Source organism: Hibiscus syriacus, unplaced genomic scaffold, assembly GCF_006381635.1.
Source record: "Hibiscus syriacus cultivar Baekdansim isolate YM2019G1 unplaced genomic scaffold, ASM638163v2 tig00110332_pilon, whole genome shotgun sequence".
Lineage (NCBI taxonomy): Eukaryota > Viridiplantae > Streptophyta > Magnoliopsida > Malvales > Malvaceae > Hibiscus > Hibiscus syriacus.
In genome coordinates this window covers 3,380,318-3,402,862 of record NW_024062688.1, presented here as the reverse complement: position 1 = coordinate 3,402,862, position 22,545 = coordinate 3,380,318, and the positions used below count along the sequence as shown (strand labels likewise).

General features: G+C 34.3%; 1 protein-coding gene across 3 annotated transcripts; it reads right to left on the bottom strand.

Moving 5' to 3' along the window:
• Positions 1-15,642: 15,642 nt before the first annotated feature.
• On the bottom strand, positions 15,643-19,210 carry LOC120119820 (secretory carrier-associated membrane protein 3-like). Of its 3 annotated transcripts, none has more exons than XM_039139622.1 (13): positions 18,914-19,142; positions 18,362-18,424; positions 17,897-18,028; positions 17,739-17,801; positions 17,519-17,552; positions 17,242-17,364; positions 17,021-17,083; positions 16,838-16,931; positions 16,695-16,740; positions 16,537-16,604; positions 16,358-16,406; positions 16,110-16,175; positions 15,643-16,023 (listed from the first exon to the last, which is right to left on the bottom strand). In XM_039139622.1, exons 1-13 carry the CDS (start codon positions 18,974-18,976, stop codon positions 15,937-15,939), a joined length of 951 nt encoding a protein of 316 aa, XP_038995553.1. In that variant the 5' UTR covers positions 18,977-19,142; the 3' UTR covers positions 15,643-15,936. The 3 variants fall into 3 exon arrangements, with proteins under 3 accessions (XP_038995553.1, XP_038995554.1, XP_038995555.1); XM_039139623.1 differs by having other exon boundaries at positions 18,362-18,421; positions 18,914-19,141; XM_039139624.1 differs by having other exon boundaries at positions 15,943-16,023; positions 16,358-16,464; positions 16,518-16,604; positions 18,914-19,210.
• Positions 19,211-22,545: the final 3,335 nt, after the last annotated feature.

The window sequence follows — 22,545 nt, the reverse complement described above, 5'->3', positions numbered from 1 at the left end:
ATTTTACCTAAATCCGCATAAACGTATTTGGCCTTCTCTCCGATTCTCCTTAAAGAGTAGAAATTTGTGAAGCCTTATTTGCAATGGCGTCTCTTAAATCTCTTGGGCATGATGGGTTGCACGCAGAATTCTTTTGGAAAAAATGAGACGTGGTTGCAGACTCTATTTGCAACATGATACAACATGTTTTCATTGGTGGTAATAATGATTTGGAAATTAACAAAACAATTTTGGTCCTTATCCCAAATACCGATCATCAGGCGACCTTCTTCGACTTCCGCACAATTAGCCTCTGCACTGTAATGTACAAGCTCATTACTAAATACTGGTTAGATGCCATAAATTCATCATACCCATTATCTTCATGCCCAATCAAACAAGTTTTATTACAGGACGCTCTATCATAGAGTTGTTCATGAAGGCCTTGGTATAACTTCTGATAAAGTTATACACTTGTCAAAAAACAAGCATGGATGGTTGATGATCAAAATCGACCTCCAAAAACTTTTGATAAAGTTCATTGGAAGTTCATCCATGATACTCTTATTGATGCAGGCTTCCCCTCTACCACCATCCGACTTATCATGCACTGCCTCACCTCCATGATGCAAGTCCAATGGAATGGTAACTATTCCACACCCTTTCATCCATAAAGGGGTATCAGACAAAGCGATCCACTGTCCCCATACATGTTTGTCCTAGCTATGGAGTGCCTCGGACACAGTATCCACCATAGCATGAGGTCGGGAGCTTGGAATGGTTTTACGCTCTTTCAACATAGACTTCAGATTTCCCATCTATTATTTACTGACGATCTGATGTTATACGCCAAAGCAAACTTAGACAACACCCGTACAATTGATAGAATTCTCACTGAATTCAGCTATTACTCAAGGCACAATATCAACAAAACTATGTCCCATGTCTATTTTTTTTCCAACTACTCTAGAGAATTCCAGTCAATCCATATGTCATATCCTCAGATTCCACGAGGTTCACCCCCTCGGCAAGTATCTTGGGGTTCCCGTATTCATTGGTCGGGTTAAAATCAGTGATTTCTCCTTTATCCTCGACAAATCTCATGCTAAACTCAACAGTTGGACATCTTAGACTCTTTCTTTTGCGGGGTGGGTGACTCTTGCCAAATCAGTTATATCCTCCATCCCAACTTTCTTCATGCAAGCTATGGTCTTCTCGAAGCAAGTATGCGACAAAATCAAGCAATATGTTTGTCATTTTATCTGGGGATACTCGTCCTCGTCTCACAATGTCTCGCTTGTCTGACGGGACTCTGTTTGGCAACCCATTGAATGGTGTGGCCTTGGTATAATTCGGTCTGAAGGCCACAATACAGCTTTTTTTTTAATGAAATTGGGGTTGCTTTGTTGGGGAAAACGGGTTATTTCCCACATGAAAGTAGTTTTAAAATTGACCTAAAATGTCAAGATTAAAACCACTAAAGGTTGCACAGCGGATAAACCTGTCAAACTATTGAATATTGAAACACAATAGAAAAGAACCAAATAAAAACAATAAAGGAGAGAACACACCAAATTTACGAGGTTCGACGAGAATATCGTCTACTCCTCGGGCACCACATCGGATGATAACTTCACTATATCGCCAATATTACAACAAATGAAATTCTTTAGAATTCCCAAAGTGGGAGAATGAAGAATACAATATGAATAGAGAACTTGTTTTTGGGATAATTTCTAATGGAAATACTTAGGCCTATTTATAGTTGAGTTTTAAGAACAATATGTTCAAAGTTTGACCACCTACCAAAGAATTTTCCAATGTGTACAAGTTAGCCACCAAATATGAAATTCACATGTTCAAAGTTTGGCCACCAACCAAGATGAAATTTCCAATAAGTTGGCCACCAACCAAGATGAAATTTCTAACTTGTCAACTTAATTTCTAGACAAATCTAACAAATCTCCACCTTGGCTTGAAATTACCAAGCCTACTCAACTTCTTCAACTCCCCAAATTTGTAGTGCCTCTAATTGCACTCACAAGCGCCACACACCCGAAGGTGTTCATACTTTCAAGATGTTAATCAAGTTCAAACAATGATTGAACTTGATTACTGTTACCACCTTGGTCATCATATCTGCAGGATTTTCTGATGTCGCAATTTTATGAAGTAGAATCTTTCCTTCTTCAAAGATCTCCCGCATAAAGTGATACCTCACGTCGATATGCTTAGTCCTTAAATGGTAGACTTGATTTTTCGCTAAGTGAATAGCGCTCTGACTGTCACAATAGAGACTAATATGACTTTGAACAACTCCCAAGTCTTCCATCAACCCGTTAAGCCAAATTGCTTCCTTTACAGCCTCTGAAACTGCCATGTATTATGCCTCTGTAGTAGACAAGGCCATCGTAGATTGTAATGTAGACTCCCAACTTACTGGGGCTTTAGCAAGAGTAAACAAATACCCAGTAGTTGATCGACGCTTATCCAAATCACCAGCATAATCGGAATCAGCATATCCAACCACACACTGACCAAGTGCTTCATCCTGTTCAAAAACTAAACAAACATCCACGATTTGTTGGAGATACCGTAAAATCCATTTCACAGCTTGCCAATGTCCTTCTACAGGATCATGCATGTACATGCTTACAACTCCAACTACTTGTGAAATGTCAGGACGCGTACACACCATTGCATACATCAAGCTCCCAACTGCATTAGCATATGGAACTTTTGCCATATACACTCGTTCTTCATTAGTTTTAGGAGATAATTGAGAACTAAGTTTCAAATGATAAGCCAATGGGATACTTACATGTTTGGTATTTTCATTTATGCCAAAACATTGTAATACCTTTCTCAGATACTGCTTCTTTGTTAAACAAATCTTCCCTCTCTATCTATCTCTGCTTATCTCCATACCAAGAATCTTCTTGGCCTCACCTAGATCTTTCATCTCAAACTCTTGATTCAACTGAGCCTTTAATTTATCTATCTCCTTTTGACTCTTTGAAGCGATCAACATATCGTCAACGTAATCACACAAAACAATATAACATTTCATGTAATCAAATGTACACATATACACATCATCATATCAATCATATAATACAATTCATATCACAAAAGCATATATTTTACACGTAATATATATGTTTATTATTATCTCTTTGTTAGCCCATGTACATCTGTGAAAACTGTAGATATGTGAGTCTATTGAGGTTGTGCACTATGCTATCATCACAGCTCGTATGGGGTCCCACTAGGGGCTATGAGATTTGTCTCGAAGGACCTATGTACTGTATTTGTCCCGAAGGACCACTCCTTAAGAACCATATACATATTTCAATAGATCACATATGTGTCTCATAAGACCCTGTAAATGTTCCAAAGAATACATATATGTCCCGAAGGACTACGTAGAACCCTCGACTCTTGGCATGCCAACTATACCTCTAGCTCTCTTTACACATAACATGGGCATTAGCAATCTATCATGTCACATAAGCTCATAGCTTCTTTCACATATACATGTAGTCACATAGCTTCTTTTCATATTCTCATAAGATTACATAGCTTATATCTTATACTTTGTTTTCTCATGTTCACATATATCCTGTCATATGGCTCATATATATATACATCACATAGCACATATTTCTTATATCATTACATTCAAAAGCATGTTAACACATATAATCATGCATACATACAATTTATGTCATGCATATACATATAATCATATATTCGTGCATTCAACATAGTAAATAGACTTGTCACAAGTCTTGTTTCCATTTAGCACCATAAACGAATTAATATGCACTAACCTGAGTCTCACTAAGTTCCAATCCACTTTTATGATTTTCCTTTCTTTCGATCGAATCTTAACTTGATGATCGTTCTAAAACTTGTTCGTGTTCGATATCTACATAATCACATATTGATACATATCAGTATCCAATTGATATACTCGAATATATCATTTCTTAGACTAAAAGAAATGTCTATTTCAATTTCCCCTTGAAGTGCATCGATGCATTCTACAGTGCATCGATGCATTCTTTAACATGTGCATCGATACACTACCCATGCATCGATACACAAATTACCTTCGATGTTTTCATTTTAAGGGGATGCATCGATGCACTCCTTATGCATCGATGCACCAATTGCATTCGATGTTTCTTCTTTAAAGAGTGCATCGATGCATATTGAATATGCATCGATACACCTTGCCCAGAATTTGCATTTTAGCACGAAAATCATCCACTCTTTCCTTAATTCTTCTATTTTAAGCCTCTAATATGTCATTAAACTCAACTACCATTACTTAAACCAACTTATATCCATGTAAATCATCTTTAACCTCAAAATCCTATCTTCCTTATGAAATTCAAGAATCATACTCAATTTCTAACATGTTCCAAATTCCATTCATCTGCTTCTAACTTCTTAATTAGACCCTTGACAAGTCAAATCCAGCTTTAAAACTTCAAAAACCTTTCTATAACAAAAGTCCATTTCTACACCCTTCATGTAATTTCCTTTTTAATTCTCTATTCTTGATGTTTAAAGCTTAATAAGCTTTCCTTAAGCTTATATAATACTCAAAGAATCAAAATCAACTTATAAATCCAAGAATTAAACAACTGAAATTATACTCACCTTTGCTCAGCACGTTGGAGAAGAAGAAAGAAGAAGAATAAGAGTTTTCCAGATACTCCTCCCCCCACGTGTTTATCTCTTCTTAAAGAGATAAAAAAATATCTTTTATGACAAATGACCACTTTGCCCTTAATTCCTTTAATAATTACTAACAACTTTATGGAAATATTCCCAAATAAATCATTGAACTATTTCATTCTTCTACTTTAGTCACCAAATTCTGAAACTTTACAATCTGATCACTAACCCGGTATTGAGGATGTTACAAATCTCCCCTCCTTTAAAGAAAATTCGTCATCGAATTTTCACTGAACAAATCAATAAGAACATATCTTCTATTGTTCTCATGTTACCTCATTTACTTAATCTTTCACATCACCTTACACACTTTTCTTAATTCTATATCCAAAATTATCATCTACACTTCCATATAACCTTTATCGTATCTGATCCTTTAACTCATCCCTTTCATTTCTTTATTCTATTATTCCTTTATTTATTCCTTATACCCAAATCATATATTTTCTTTCATGTTCACATACTCTTGTCTTATCACCTACACTCATCTCTATGTATCAATCTTCATTGCATCCTCATAAGTTTGATAACCCATTTACTTATATAGAACTTCATTCTTTATCATTTCTTATACTTGTATTTTCCTTCCTTAAGGTTCCATGCAAATACTTATCTTCTTTTCTAAATCATAGCTATCTGATCAGAATACATAACTATATTCAGTTTCACATCACAATTGATTAACTCAAGTTTACCTTTTCTTCCAATCTTATAACTTTTACTCTGACAATTAATCAATAACATCTGTCCAATCTAGGGCACAAACCCTAGTCAACCAATCACATACATCATTTCCAATCGAAATTATCTCAAAATTCATTTACTTAACTTGTCAATTTCACCTCCATTCTCATACATCCTGAAATTTCCGTTGTTCAACTCAACATTATGACTTCCTTTGTCTTATAAACTGATCATCGATATACACATTCTCAAACTCTTCTTATCAATCCTCAGCTTTACTCAAATATACAAATCCTTATTTCCTTTACTATACCACATTACTATGATCCAAATATACAACTGTATCCAGATCCATTTCATATTTGGTTATCATATCCTGACAATATCTTATAATCTTATAATTCCAGTACATTTTTATCACATACTCAGGTTAGCCAACGCTAACTCTTTCCATCTTAACTGCAAACTCTTATCATAAACATACTCTTGTTTATGCTCAATACTATCACTTCGTTTCAACTCATAAGCTCTGACTTTATACATCTTATACACTTGTCACTAATGCACTTATCCTTGAGTTCTTCTATAAGTACTCATCACGTCATTAGATCTTTTTAACGTTTTTATGGTGACACTTGTTCACTATATTCTATCTTATCCACATACTAACAAAACTAATCCTTATCGCTTTTCCGATTCAAAACAATAATGATCTTCTTTCACTATTCTAATATGATTTCAACTTTCTGAAATCAACCTTTGATCTTATGAGGCACTTCTTGAGGTGTTCGCTCTTCCTCCTGCCTGGCCAGGGCAGGTGAATTACTACAACCATCAGATTCACCCCCTCCATTTCTTTGAAATTCTCATAATCAGATTTCTACTATATTAAACTAATCTTATTCTATTAGCAAGACAACATACTTCTTACACTATCAGATCAGATTTTTATTTTTTTTATTTTTTTTTCACTCTGTGTTGGCATGTACACATTTTATGACACTTTGGACTTTAGTTTATGCCGAGAATCGGCTAAACCGTAGCTCTGATACCATTAAATGTAACACCCTCAACCCGTATCCGACCCGAATACGAGTTTGGGGTGTCACATTGACTTTTCAAACTTTGACTCTTGACAAAATTCAAAGAAAATTTAAAAACTTTCATTAAAATAAAAACTGTTTATTTACATAAATTAACCAAAATAACCAAAATCGATCTGAGCATATTTAGCTCAATCAATTAGTACGTGCCAACTATGTTCAGATTAACCAAACACATTTAAATCATTTATTTTCTGATCTGAAACGTTGTAAGGAAAATGCTTACCTGTCTTGCTCCTCTAAACTTCTCTTCTTGCTTTCTAGAACCTACGTGTGAAACACTCACACGCTAAGTCTATGACTTAGTGAGGCATTAAACACATTAAAGTAACTTTAACTACTTAATCATGCATGAACATATCATATCATGCTATCACACAAAACAATATAGCATTTCATGTAATCAAATGTACACATATACACATCATCATATCAATCATATAATACAATTCATATCACAAAAGCATATATTTTACACGTAATATCTATGTTTATTATTATCTCTTTGTTAGCCCATGTACATCTGTGAGAACTGTAGATATGTGAGTCTATTGAGGTTGTGCACTATACTGTCACCACAGCTCGTATGGGGTCCCACTAGGGGCTATGAGATTTGTCCCGAATGACCTATGTACTGTATTTGTCCCGAATGACCACTCCTTAAGAATCATATACATATTTCAATAGATCACATATGTGTCTCATAAGACCCTGTAAATGTTCCAAAGAATACATATATGTCCCGAAAGACCACGTAGAACCCTCGACTCTTGGCATGCCAACTATACCTCTAGCTCTCTTTACACATAACATGGGCATTAGCAATCTATCATGTCACATAAGCTCATAGCTTCTTTCACATATACATGTAGTCACATAGCTTCTTTTCATATTCTCATAAGATTACATAGTTTATATCTTATACTTTGTTTTCTCATGTTCACATATATCCTGTCATATGGCTCATATATATATACATCACATAGCACATACTTCTCATATCATTAAATTCAAAAGCATGTTAACACATATAATCATGCATACATATAATTTATGTCATGCATATACGTATAATTATATATTCATGCATTCAACATAGTAAATAGACTTGTCACAAGTCTTGTTTCCATTTAGCACCATAAACGAATTAATATGCACTCACCTGAGCCTCACTTAGTTCCAATCCACTTTTATGATTTTCTTTTCTTTCGATCGAATCTTAACTTAATGATCATTCCGGAACTTGTTCGTGTTCGATATCTACATAATCACATATTGATACATATCAGTATCCAATTGATATACTCTAATCTATCATTTCTTAGACTAAAAGAAATGTCTATTTCAATTTCCCCTTGAAGTGCATCGATGCATTCTACAGTGCATCTATGCATTCTTTAACATGTGCATCGATGCACTATCCATGCATCGATACACAAATTACCTTTGATGTTTTCATTTTAAGGGGATGCATCGATGCACTCCTTATGCATCGATGCACCAATTGCATTCGATGTTTCTTCTTTAAAGAGTGCATCGATGCACATTGAATATGTATCGATACACCTTGCCCAGAATTTGCATTTTAGCACGAAAATCATTAACTCTTCCCTTAATTCTTCTATTTTAAGCCTCTAATATGTCATTAAACTCAACTATCATTACTTAAACCAACTTATATCCATGTAAATCATCTTTAACCTCAAAATTCTATCTTCCTTATGAAATTCAAGAATCATACTCAATTTCTAACATGTTCCAAATTCCATTCAATTGCTTCTAACTTCTTAATTAGACCCTTGACAAGTCAAATCCAGCTTTAAAACTTCAAAAACCTTTCTATAACAAAAGTCCATTTCTACACCCTTCATATAATTTCCTTTTTAATTCTCTATTCTTGATGTTTAAAGCTTATATAAGCTTTCCTTAAGCTTATATAATACTCAAAGAATCAAAATCAACTTATAAATATAAGAATTAAACAACTGAAATTATACTCACCTTTGCTCAGCACGTTGGAGAAGAAGAAAGAAGAAGAAGAAGAGTTTTCCAGATACTCCTCCCTCCACGTGTTTATCTCTTCTTAAAGAGATAAAAAAAATATATTTTATGATAAATGACCACTTTGCCCTTAATTCCTTTAATAATTACTAACAACTTTCTGGAAATATTCCCAAATAAATCATTGAACTATTTCATTCTTCTACTTTAGTCACCAAATTTTAAAACTTTACAATCTGATCACTAACCCGGTATTGAGGATGTTACACTGCCACCCTATTTTGTTGTGGTGTATGTCTAACAGTGAAGTGTTGAACAATATCATACTCATGGAAAACGTCAAAGAATGGGTCACTTTTATATTCCCCTCCATTATTCGTCCTAAGACGTTTAATCTTTCTACCAGTCTGGTTCTCGATCATATTTTTCCATTTCAGGAAAATTTGAAGCACTTAATCTTTAGACTTCATCGGATACACCCAAACTCTTCTGGAAAATTCATCTACAAAAGTTACAAAATAATGGTTTCCTCCCAAAGACGATGTCTTTGAAGGACCCCATACATATGAGTAAATATAATCTACAATACCTTTTGTATTATGTATAGTGGTGCCAAACTTCACTCTCTTCTGCTTTCCCAGAACACAATGCTCGTAAAAGTTCAATTTGCAAGCCTTTGCACCTTTCAACAATCCTTTCTTTGCCATAATTTGCAAGGATTTCTCTCCAGCATATCCCAACCGCATATGCCACAACTGGGTTGCGTCCAAATCATCACCTCCGGAAACTGCTGCAACTGTTCCAATAATTATACTACCCTGGTAGTAATACAAATTATTTTTCCTGATGCCCTTCATCATCACAAGTGCGCCATATGTGACTTTTGAAACTCCATCTCTCATAGTGACTACTGAGCCTTTGGATTCCAAGGCTCCCAACGAGATGAGATTTTTCTTCAAACTGGGTACGTATCGGACATCCGTCAGAACTCTGGTTGATCCATCTTGATTCTTCAATCGAATTGAACCTATCCCAACAGTTTTACAGGCATTGTCATTGCCCATATAAACAACTCCTGCATTTAGTTCCATTAAATTGGAGAACCACTCCCGATTAGGGGACATATGATAGGTGCAACCCGAATCTAATATCCACTCATCGAAATGGAATGTTGTTGATGAAGCAACCAATGATATGTCAGAGTCATGTGCATCATGCTCTGCAACACATGCATCTGGAGCAGCTTTTCCTTTCTTCTTCAGCTTCGGACAATCTTTCTTCCAATGGCCTTTCTCATGACAAAAGGCACATTCATCTTTTCCCAGTCTGGACTTCGACTTTGATCTCCCTCTCCACTTTGGCTTTTGACTTTTCGAGCGACCTCTTGCCACCATGGCCTCTGCTGCTTCGTACTTGCTCTCCTTCTTGGTTTTCTTCCTGAGTTCATAACTATACAAAACAGTAGTTACATCTTTAAGGGTAACATTATCCTTACCATGAAGTAATGTTGTCTCAAGGTGCTCAAATTCATCTAGAAGAGATGACAATAACAGCAAAGCCAAATCTTCATCTTTAAAGGTTTCATCCATGCCCAATAAGTCTTCCACTAGCTCATTGAACGCAGTGATGTGTTCATTCATACTGGTGCCTGGTTGATAATCAAATCTGAACAATCTTTTCTTCATGTGGAGATGATTCTGAGAGCTTTTCTTCAGGAATTTTTCCTCCAAAGCTTTCCACATCTTACTTGCAGAAGTCTCGTTCTTGTAGCCATACTTCTGCTCCCTGGAAAGACAATATCGAATCGTGCTGCACACCAAACGATTGATTGCTCCCCATTCTTTCTCCTCCATATATTCGGGCTTTTCTTCCTCAATGGCGATGTCTATACCTTGTTGGATGTCTAAACCTTGTTGGAATAAAGCGTCTAACACCTCGCCTTGCCACATGCCAAAATGATCGGATCCATCGAACAACTCCACCGAGAAATTTGCATTTGACATCACCCTCCTCACCAGTCCAGATGAAGAGCTTGATGTCTCAACTGATCCGTATTTTGGCATTTTAATTCTAACGAACAATATTCAATATCACAAACTGTATCTTTTCAGCAATGGAACCACCAGGATAACCTCAACCGAATCTCTGATGCCAAATGTTGGGGAAAACGGGTTATTTCCCACACGAACGTAGTTTTAAAATTGACCTAAAATGTCAAGATTAAAACCACCAAAGGTTGCACAGCGGATAAACCTGTCAAACTATTGAATATTGAAACACAATGGAAAAGAACCGAATAAAAACAATAAAGGAGATAACACACCAAATTTATGAGGTTCGACGAGAATATCGTCTACTCCTCGGGCACCACACCGGATGATAACTTCACTATATCGCCAATATTACAACAAATGGAATTCTTTAGAATTCCCAAAGTGGGAGAATGAAGAATACAAGATGAAGAGAGAACTTGTTTTTGGGATGATTTCTAATGGAAATACTTAGGCCTATTTATAGTTGAGTTTTAAGAACAATATGTTCAAAGTTTGACCACCTACCAAAGAATTTTCCAATGTGTACAAGTTAGCCACCAAATATGAAATTCACATGTTCAAAGTTTGGCCACCAACCAAGATAAAATTTCCAATAAGTTGGCCACCAACCAAGATGAAATTTCCAACTTGTCAACTTAATTTTTAGACAAATCTAACATGCTCTTCTCACCTAGAATAAATCTTATTAGGTAAAGTTGTTAAATCAAACATACCATTATACAGGAATCCGTCCAAGCACCATCTCCCAGCAGCGTTGCTCCCCCTTTGGTGAGGTATCTCCAACAACTGGAATACCCTGGTCTCTTGGGATACTATCTGATATTTTATCAATTAGGCGACCAAAATAAATATAGGATCCGTAGGTGCCCCTCCCTTGTCCAGTTCTTCTTTAGCTGCACTGCTTTGGCATTCAATGTTGGCATAATACTAAAATTACCCCAAGATTTACAAAAATAGCATTTTGTCTCTTATTCTATTTTTTTTATCATTTTGGCCAGTTTCATTTTAGGTCAAAAAGGTTCCTAACATTTGACTAAATAATCACTCTGTCTATTATTCTTTTGTTCTTGTGTATTTTAGCCCTTAAAGTTTCATTCTAGCTTAAAAAGACTATTATTTTGGAGTGTTAGTCGTGTATTAACTAAATATTTTTATCTATAGAGGGAGTTTTTTGCCCTAAAATAAAACGTTGAAGGTCAAACTGTTTCAAAAAATAGAATAAGGGAAAAAAGACCAGTTTAATAAACGCTAGGAGCTATTTTTGGTATTATACCTTCAATGTTCTCCGACAATTTGTTAATTGCTTGTAGAGTTAATTGCACAAGAAGTCCTCAAACTATGACTTTCATTTTAAATTAGTCTATAAAATTTAAAATATTTCATATCAATCCTTAAAATATGATCTCAGTCTAAATTGATTTCTAAACTTTAAAATATTCTTTGATTTTTCTCAAACTATCAGTATCATCCTATTTTGATTTTTCCGTTCATGTATCGTTAACTATATATGTTTTTAATGTCTTGGAAACTGAACATATAATCTTCAAAAAATATTTTTTAAGGCCCTAAGAATTGACCTAGTGACCTAAAAAGAATTAATTTGTTTTTAAGGTCCGAGAATGTTTTTAAGAAGATCATGTGTTCAATTTTCAAGACATATATATATATATATATATATATATATATATATATATATATATATATATATTTGAATTGAAATGGAGATAGAAACTGAACTAGCTAAGGCTAGTTTTGCAGTAAGGGGGGCCTGCTAAATCCCTATGAAGAAGCTCACAAATAAAGCCTGGAGGGGAGTCATGATGGAGCGGCTCAAAGTGGGACTGAGGAACATACTTTGCTCTGGCGTCTGCAGGGAAGTTGGCCTCACGTGGAACCCAGGTGAAATCGAAAGCCCAACCCCGCCGTTGAAGCATGGAAATGGCTCGGACGAGAAGGTTGGGGCCGAGATTGCTGTTGGGAGCATTAATAGCCAAAATTGCATGGAAATGGCTTGGAATGCATCCGAGATCCCAACGATCCCAATAAATCCGTGAATCCAAGAACCAGAGCTATAACGGAGAATGCCTATATATTAATTTTTTTAATCAATAGAGTTAACGACATATTAATAAAAAAGTCAAATTAAAATAATGTTATAATTTGAAGACACATAAAATATTTTAAATTTAAAGACTAATTTAAAATCAAAGTCATAGTTTAAGGGTTCATATAAAATATTTTAAAGTTCGTATATTAATTTAAGATAAGTAGTAGTTTAGAATATTATGTGTAATTATAACTTACGTTTAGGGACCTCCAAAACTTTCAATCCTCCATCATACTGGACTCTGGACTCGCTAAACTGACAACTCTTTTCATCAGTCAAGATCTTCAAACAAATCTCTCCACCTATCGAAATTTTCGACTAGCCTATATTCTTCGGATACAATCTTTTCGTCAACTATAATGTGTAGATAAGACCATTGATAGGTCCACGTGACGAGCTAGAATGAAATTTAAAATCTGACTATCGTATTTACATAACCTGACGATCTTCAAGTAGTCATGATAACCCTACGACTAACATGCACATTAAGAATCACTATAAATATCTATTGACATAACCGATAAGGGGTTGATTCCTTTAACAACCATCAATCTCCTTCTTTTTTCTCATGATCGACTCTCTAGTTTCTGTAATACAAAAATTTCGACCGCCGACCGCGACTCTCTGCTCAAATAAAAAGGAGGGTATCACTCAAAGCTAATGAAATAAACTTTTTCCCATTAATTGATATAAAAACATGAATCTTATTTATATCAAAGTTTTCGGAGTTTAAAAATGAAATTATTTTTAGGTAAGAAAAAAAATTATAAATTATTTTTAATCTCATAATTTGTTAAAAATTCAATTTTTTTTAAATTACATAATCAAACAAAATAAAAGGAAAATCCCATTTTTTTTATCTGAAACTCCTTGTTATTTGATAGTGACAATGATCTCTACTATATTAAGAATTGATTTGAATTGAACCCAAAACGAACAAAAATTAAACAATAAATCAGTAAAGTATTCCTGAGGAATTGTAGATTGGAAATTGGATGCATTAATACCATATTAAACAAGTTTGTAGCATTTATTAAACCCGTACATTAAAATTCAAATATAAATATATTTGAACCGTCTTCCACAATAAAGCCTACTAAATTTGGGAAATTGAAAGCAAAAGAATATGCCTTGATTATAATAGTAATTAAGCTAAGATTGAGTCACTTAACATCAAGAATTAAGATAGAGTCATAATGGCGCGCAACCTACTCATCCAATGGTGGATCCTCAACCTCAACTGTTACCAACTCTCTCTCTCTCTCTCTTCCTCGTTTACACGATTTAAATATCATATCTTCCCCTTAAAAACAAATATGAAATCTTCTGCAAAAATGAACAGCATCAAAAGCATCTTCATCTTCCCCCTTCTTCTCATCACTGCTTTACCATCTGCAGCTCTCAGCACTGATTTTCCCAATCTTTATCGTCGTCCCAACTAAACAAACGCAGCAAAACAAGCGACCAAAAAAACAATGGTGGGATTGGTGGCTTGTTCGGTCCTGGACCGGGTGGTTTTGGGATTCCGGCGTGGGGAAATGGGATCATAGGCGGTGGTTATGGAGCCGGAGTCGGAGGCCCCTACGGAGGATACTCGAGAGGTGATGTCATTAGCCCTAGTGTTGTTTGCAAAGAAAAGGGTCCTTGTTTCACCAAGAGGCTCGCCTGCCCTGCTAAGTGCTTCTCCTCTTTTAGCAGCTCCGGGAATGGATACGGTGGTGGCTGCACCGTGGATTGTAAGAAAAAATGTATTGCTTATTGTTAAGTGGCTAATATTATACATATATAATTAGTAGCTACTTATTTCTACCATGGATGTATGATTGACTATATATGATCAGATGCATGAAGTTTTTAATTAAAAATATGACGATTAAAATATGATATTTATCTACTGTATTTGGAGACGAGTGAGAGTTTTTTCTACTTTACTGGTGGATTAACTATTACATTTTATTTTAAATAGAACATATGATAATATTGTTATATCACAATATCACATGCGAAGATTATCGGACCACAACATTTTTCGAAAAACGTTTAGAAGAAATATCATGGCACTCTGTTATAGTTAGTGTTCAGAATACATGCAGTATGAAATAACGTTGTCTTCTAAATGTTTTTCTTTCTAAAAACGTTAAACTGCAATCTTTACCTATGCGCTGTTCTGGTTGAGAAAATAATTTCTTCAACACATTATTCTATCAAATTTAACCAATAGTAAAATAATTCAGTTTAACTCAATTTATTACAATGGTGGTTAAATATCATTGTCTGATTGCAATATTTGATACGATATGATTTTATGATATCGTAAATCGATAGGGACAGTGATGCAACTGTTCTGCATTTTCGTTACTATTATGGTGGTGAGTCTTGCGACTCTGGCCACTACTTTTTCTTGTGTTGATCCAAACTTCAGATCATCCTGTAATTTTTAGTCCAAGAATAACTACGATATTGTTGAGTCTTAACCAGGATTTAATATTACAAGACTAGGGTTGAACTTAACAAATCATATGGTTTTAGGCACGAAAATTGTGTTTAATTCGGATGAAAAACATGTTTTGTTGGCTTAAGAAGGGTATAACATATTAGACCGAGCGAAAATAGAATATAAGAAGACTTAAGACGATAAAATGATAAGAGATTTAATCCGAATGCTCATATTTATCTTATTTGCTTATTAAATTGATTATAACATTTGAGCTGAAGAGAGTCTCTATTTATACTTGAATCTCCCTATAATCGACAATGTATTAATGCAACATTGACCCCATTTCCTCTATCGACTAGGGTGAATTAAATCTCCTTACAATAGATTTCTATTTTTGGATGAATTAAATCTCTCTAGTACAAACTAATATTGGAATACTTTTTGGTTTCGGTTCCGAAGTGTTGCTTAAAACTCCTCAGACGCCTATGCATGCATAAGTCTCGAATTTGTATAGGGCATGCGTATCTCTGTCACTTGAAACTCATTGTCTTAATTACACATTACACTATGAATCAATTGCACATGAAACTCTATACATGAAAAATGAAATCCAATCGAGTATTTGTCTAAGGTGTCTTCTAATTAATCTCCAGAGCAAACATATATATATATATATATATATATATGATGGCACACACAAGAAATTACAGAGATTGGTGCAACAAAGTGACCCGAAACGAGAAACAAAAAGCTCTATGCATATAAGGAGAATCAACACATGCATAGGTTTTTCATGTCTCGTTGCAGCTAGTGTCTGTGCCATTAGAAGGCAGCCCTCATAGCTCCTCTTGCAGCTTCGCGTTTCATCTCAGCAGCTCTACCGCTGCCACGGAAATACATGTATACTTGCTGCAAAACCAATAGCCGATGATGTTAGAAATTCTGTTCGTGCATGTTTATGTGGTTGCTGCAATAAGGTTGGGGACTGAACATACCTGGATAACCCAGATGCTTATGATCGATTCGATACAAAATAATCCGAAACCAATGAAGTAGAAGATCTATACAAACAAAATAATTTTCATCAGAATGGTTAAGACAAATCAAGAGTATAACTGTTCATTCTTTCTGCTCCCATCTATGTTCCCACTAAACACCTCAATGTGCATAAATTTCTCAGGTTAAATGCTTCACTGTTTAATGGTTAAATCATCAAACTTTCGAAGGTTAAGGATATGCTTACCCCAACCAATGCATGGTTACCGATAAGATCAACTGCAGGTAGGATCCCGCTGTATCGGACAAAACAACACCGGTAAGATGTATGAAGGAAAAAAATGAACCAGAACACCTTGATTGAGATTGAAGAATCCGAAAAAACAAAATGTGCATCATGTCAACTCAAATTGTTTAGGAACATACGTTAGCGATTTCCCTCTAAAAACTATAGGGGGAGCCACAGCAGCGAATATGCAAAAGCCGATGTGAACCTATACACAGGAAAGAATATGTGATAAAAAGCTCAGTACCTACCGACTCCTAGAACAAAAGAAACATATCTGAGAAACATGAGGTATTACTAAATAAAAGAGGAAGAACCGGCCGAATGAGAGAGCACTTTCTTTCCTACATTATAGCTGGCATTAGAGGCAAGCCAACATTTAAAAAACATAGGGAAAAAAGGACTGCAATGTTAAGGAACTGAGTGGAGCATGTTAAGTACCTAAAAGCACGATACAGTGGGTGATACCACAAAACATAGGCTCCTGGAACCCCTGCTATGAAGAAGATAACAGCCAAGAACCAGATCCTCACACCTAAACAATAACAAATACAGTAAAACCAGCATAATCCTAACATTATATATTCAGAAAAAAACAATAAGGCTTGGCTTGTCTGAACTAGCCTTCTCCTCTGATCCACGCTGTAGTAACAGCTACGATGTTCCATAGAAGGCACAGGCACAATCCTGCAAAGAATTATCCAATGCAATCATTTGGAGATTACAAACTCGTATGAACAGAGCACAAATTTTCATTTCGGTAGACAAGATCGAACATTGAGTGATACATAGATAGACCAGGCGTAGAACAAAAGGTGAATAAGCCTTGAAAAAGCCTTACATACCTAAAAATGTTGAAAATGCGACATACTGCAATCTTTGTAGATGAACTGGTATGTCATTCGCAATATCATGATGAATGATAGGAAAAAATGGTGGCCAATTTTTCTCTTCCAAAACAATTCCAGCTGCAAAATGGAGAAGTCAAAATCTAGCTCACGGTAGAAAAAAGAATCAAGTAAAAAAAAATTGCAAAAAAAAATGTTATGTTCAACAAAACTTGAAACAATGTGCAAAACTAAATCTTTTCAATGTGAATAGTCATATTATAATGAAAGGTACCTCTTGTTGCTGCCTCTTCTTTTCGTCTCACTTCCTGAATGGAATAAGCTGATCAGCGAAAATTGTAGGGATCAAATGATTCATAGGGCGCCAAAGGGCAGAAAACAAGTAATGTTCTTGCTATTTATTTCTGAAACATATATGCATGAACAGAAATAAAATCTATGATCTGTAAAATAAGAATGAATTAGAAGTTCAAAATTTTCTTTCCACAATATACCTGCTCCCGCCTATTCAGTTCAGCCTCCTTAGCTTGGAGTTCCTTCTCTTTCTTCTTCAAATCCTAGATTTATGCAGTAAAACCATAAAAGCGAGATCAAAAGCTTAACCAAAACGATCGAAACAGCATTCAGAGACAGGTTTTCACTCTTGGATAACCTGAGATGATCCTCCTGAAGCTGTATCCAGATGAATGTCGATTGCTGCCTCACGACCGTGATTGAAACCAGCAGGTTCTGGAGGTAGTGGTGAAAGTCTTGAGTTTGATGTGGGTGGAGCGCTTGGAACATTCTGAAAATTTATTCATGGTACATATTCAAGAAGCAAGTATTTAATATAAGAAAACTTTCCAGTTTTTCCAATGTTGGAGAAATGCTAAAAGGCCAAATTCGAGATGACCAAATCACAACAATATAGCAAGCAACCTGTTCTTTCTGAAGTTATTCATCCTAAACCTTGACACATCCAAGTTAACTGCTAAACCTATCAGCATCAGAAAAAGAACTAAGTTTCTAGTTTGATCACCACAATCTTACTATAGAATTTACCTTCAACAACATAGACTGCTAATCCTTGACATATTCCCTAGAAAGTAGAAACTATGTAAACATGGGTTTCCTTTACCTTCGAAAATAGACCTCCAAATTTAGACTGGCCAGATGCCTTCCCTCTCACAGCTGGATCCTGCTGGTAGAAATTATATAAAAGAAAGAATCATATGAAAACTGAATTTGGCTAGCATTCGTATTACCGTATACTAAGTTATACTTATGAATCAAGTCATAAAACCCAGAAAATGCATGAGTCTTCTTTTCAAGGATTCATCAAAGTGCAAAAGAATATGTTTTTTTAGCCCTGGGAAGTTTATTTGATTATAATTTAATAATCGAAAATAAGCTTGATATAGGTTTTCTACTTTATTTAATGCCATTTTCAGCAACAAAGAAAAACATAAAGTCTTTGAAATGATCACGTCAACTACAACAACCAAGTAAAACACTTCCGATAACCATAATTCAACCAAAATTCAGATCAAACTGAAATCACAGAAAGCGATCAGCGAATAAAATCAAGTCAACGTATAATCCATTAATAAACCTTTCATCAAACGCCTAAAAAACAGAGCTCGCTACCAAAACCTCATCAAACGACAAAAAGGGAGAAAGAGAAACTAACTGAGAAAGGGTTGACTTCGTCTTCGCCTTCAGCGAATGGGTTTTCATCGAAACCACCTGCCATCTGTTTAGAATGGTTTTCTGCAAAACCTTAAAAAAAAGAAACTGAAAATTGGATAATTATAAATGACAAGGATCTAAACTAGAGAGAAGAAAAAGGCTTAAGCTTTCATAAGAAGGTAGTTGAAAACTCAAAGTCAAGAATTTTATTCTTTTTGAATAAATTCTGTGTTCTTAAGGGGAGAAGAGCTAAATTTTCTAGAGAGAGAAAACGTGGTTTCGCTGTTGAGAAGACAGAGAGTGTAAGAGAAGTTTGGACTTTTCTGTCATTGTAAATGTAAAGTGAGAGGAAACTGCGGTAAAATAAGCACGTAATTATAAATTAACAAAGAAAGGACGAATATTTTATTTAATTTTTTAAGTTATATTAAATTTATGATATTTAAATCTGATTGAATATGTTTGCTTGAATTTATCTTTTTAAAATTGAAATAATTATTTATAATGTTATATATTAATTGGTTCTAATTAGGGATGACATACAAATATAATTTTAGGGATTTCGTATCGTATTCGTATTAATTGAAATTGGGATAGATATAAGTTTAATGGATAGTGAGCGGGTATGGATGTAAAAGTTATATTCGTTGTGGGTAGTGGATAGGTGATATGTTTAAGACCTTACCCACCTCATATTCGTCAACCCTATATCCGCCCATCTACTAAATATCTAATATATAAAATTTGGATCACTATAGATTTAGATATAATTCCAAAGATTATTTTGTAAATATTAAGATTTTATAGGACATAACATGTAATGTAACCAAATATTATGATATAAATATTTTTAAAATTAAAATTAATTGTTTTTCCTGTCTCAAATCGGTGGGTATAGACGGATACAAATGTTTATGGGATGGGTGGTGGATATACAATTAATTAATAGATGTAAGGATAAATTTAAGAATGTGTCAACGTGAGCGAGTATAAAAAATCTAAATAAATAATGTGGAATGCAAATGAGGTTTTCAAGTCAATCGATTAACTCATATCGAAAATTTAGAGTCAACGTGTCAAGTAAATATCAGTCAAGGTGAATGGTCAGTGGATTGAATATATTAGGTCTTGGGTTTGAATCGGATCAGATAGGGTACTAGGCTGGGGTTAGAACTGGGCTTGGATCAGACGAATTGGCTTCGATGCAGGCTCGGTTAATTTTGACTTGTAATTTCATGATAGTAATCTTGGATACAACCTTTACACCAGAAGAATAACGTGCTAACATGGCCAAACTGTGCAATACCGGTTCAAGTATCCTTAATCGATAATCTGGCATTGTCTGCTTTCTGTGATCCAGTCGAGAAGTCGAATTCAACGCACTCCTTTACAGGTCATGGCCTTAGGTGCATATTTGTTTTTCGTGTTTGATCTCATTTCATTATACAAACTTCATACATATAAACAAAACCTCCGATAACCTGTTTCTCTTTGGAGGAAACGACCACTGGGTGTGTAGCCTTGCGGAATTTGTGGCCATAGCTCGATGGCTACCAAACTATTCATGAAGGACTTCACGAGGACTGGGAACAAAGAAAAAGATATGGGATCATGCAGCTAGTGCTCTTATCATACAGGAAGCCGGTGGTGTTGTGACAGATGCAGGGCGATTTTTCAAAAAGGAAGGTCTCGATCGGGGTATAATTGCTTATGCCGGAGCTAAACTGTATGAAGAATTCATCAATGCTAGCTGGAACATCGATCTATGATCAATATTACATTGCATATTGATTACTGCAAACAAAAGATGCCACGGTCGAGTGGGCTGCTACGAAATGGTCCTTAATGTTTATATCTGTTCATAGAGCTTGAGTTATTGGGTTGATTTAGCATCAGACCCAAATTTGATCAATTGGAGGATAATATGGCAACATCATTGGAAGCACATAATCTACCTAGAACTGCTTTGTCTTCTGAGATTTTTCAAGTACTACTAACATGTCCTACCTGTGTTTTATCTTGAATAAATAAACTAAATATGTTTCTATATTAAAAAAAATCATCCGATCCGATTCAAACATATCTTTTAAAAAATTATTGATTATGTTGATATAATTATTTATAATGTTATATATTAATTGGTTCTAATTAGGGATGATAGACGCATATAATTTCAGGGATTTCGTATCGTATTCGTACCAATTGGGATGAGGATAGATATAAGTTTAATAGATAGTGGGCGGGTATGGATATAAAAAGTTATACTCGTCGTGGGTATTGGGTAGGTGATAGGTTTAAGACCTTACCCGCCTTATATTTGTCCACTATATAAAATTTGGACCACTATAGATTTAGGTATAATTCCAAAGATTATTTTGTAAATATTAAGATTTTATAGGACATAACATGTAATGTAACCAAATATTATGGTATAAACATTTTTAAAATTGAAATTAATTGTTTTTCCTATCTCAAATCGGTGGGTATGGACGGATACAAACGTTTATGGGATGGGTGGTGGGTATACAATTAGTTAATGCGTGTAAAGATGAATTTAAAAATGTATTTCCTTAGGCGAGTGTAGATTTGAAAATTTCACTCATCGTGAATGGTTGGTAAATGATGGATATAAAAATATTAAGTAGGTATAGGGATAGGGAAGGGGTACTCGCACCCATCCACCCATTTGTCATATCTAGTTCTAATTCATAAGACCCTCTATTAAAAAGTCACATGAATCTTACTAATTATATATATATATATATATATATATATATATATATTATATTGTTCTTTGTAGAGTTCCTACCCTGACAATTGAAAAATAGAGTAAATTATGCGTTAAAATAAGAAAGTTTTAAATAGATATCACATTGTAACACTTAATACTATTAAAAATATGATAAATTAAGCGTTTAGTACCTAAACTATCAGTTTTGGTACGTTTTAGTATTTTAACTTTCAATTTTTTAAAATTATACCTAAAGTTCAATTTTTGTTTCATTTTAGCACCTCACCGTTAAAAGTTTTAGTTTTTGTTTCATTTTAATATCCCTTTCAAAATTTAACGTTAAGTTTTCAAAAATTTGAAATTTTAGATACTAAAATGGATCAAAATTGATAATTTATGTACTAAACGCGTTAAGTTTTTAACGGCCGAGTATTAAAAAATGAAAACTAAATGTTATGTATGATTTTGAAAAAACTTAAAGTTTAAGTATTAAAATGGATCAAAACTGATAGTTATGTACTAAATGTGTAATTTAACCTAAAAATATTTGTAATGTTATTTAATAAATAACTTCTAAAATTATATAATATATTTATGATATTTTTAAAGAAAATATTTTGAGGATAAAACATTAACGATAGTGTAAATGATTCAAATAATCAATTTGAACAAAACACAAAATTAAGAGATTAAATTAAAAAGAAGAAATATATTTTCAAAATGAAAAATTGAAGTTAACAAATATTTTATAATTTTTGAGGAAAATATAATTTAAATTTATTCAAAAAATTTTTAAAGAGAAACACGATGTGAAGAGAAAAAGAAACTAAGAACTAAATAAATTATTTAATTATAGACGAAACAATATCATTTAATTTTTTGTTACTTAGTTATTCTAAATT

Excerpts from the sequence above, each read along its gene's own strand:
- LOC120119820 (XM_039139622.1), bottom strand. The coding sequence starts at position 18,976 with ATGGCAGGTGGTTTCGATGAAAACCCATTCGCTGAAGGCGAAGACGAA. Across the intron at positions 16,605-16,694 it reads GGTTCTTCCTCTTTTATTTA|GTTCACATCGGCTTTTGCAT; the intron begins GTAATACCTCAT and ends TCCTGTGTATAG. Across the intron at positions 16,176-16,357 it reads GTAACCATGCATTGGTTGGG|ATCTTCTACTTCATTGGTTT; the intron begins GTAAGCATATCC and ends TTGTTTGTATAG.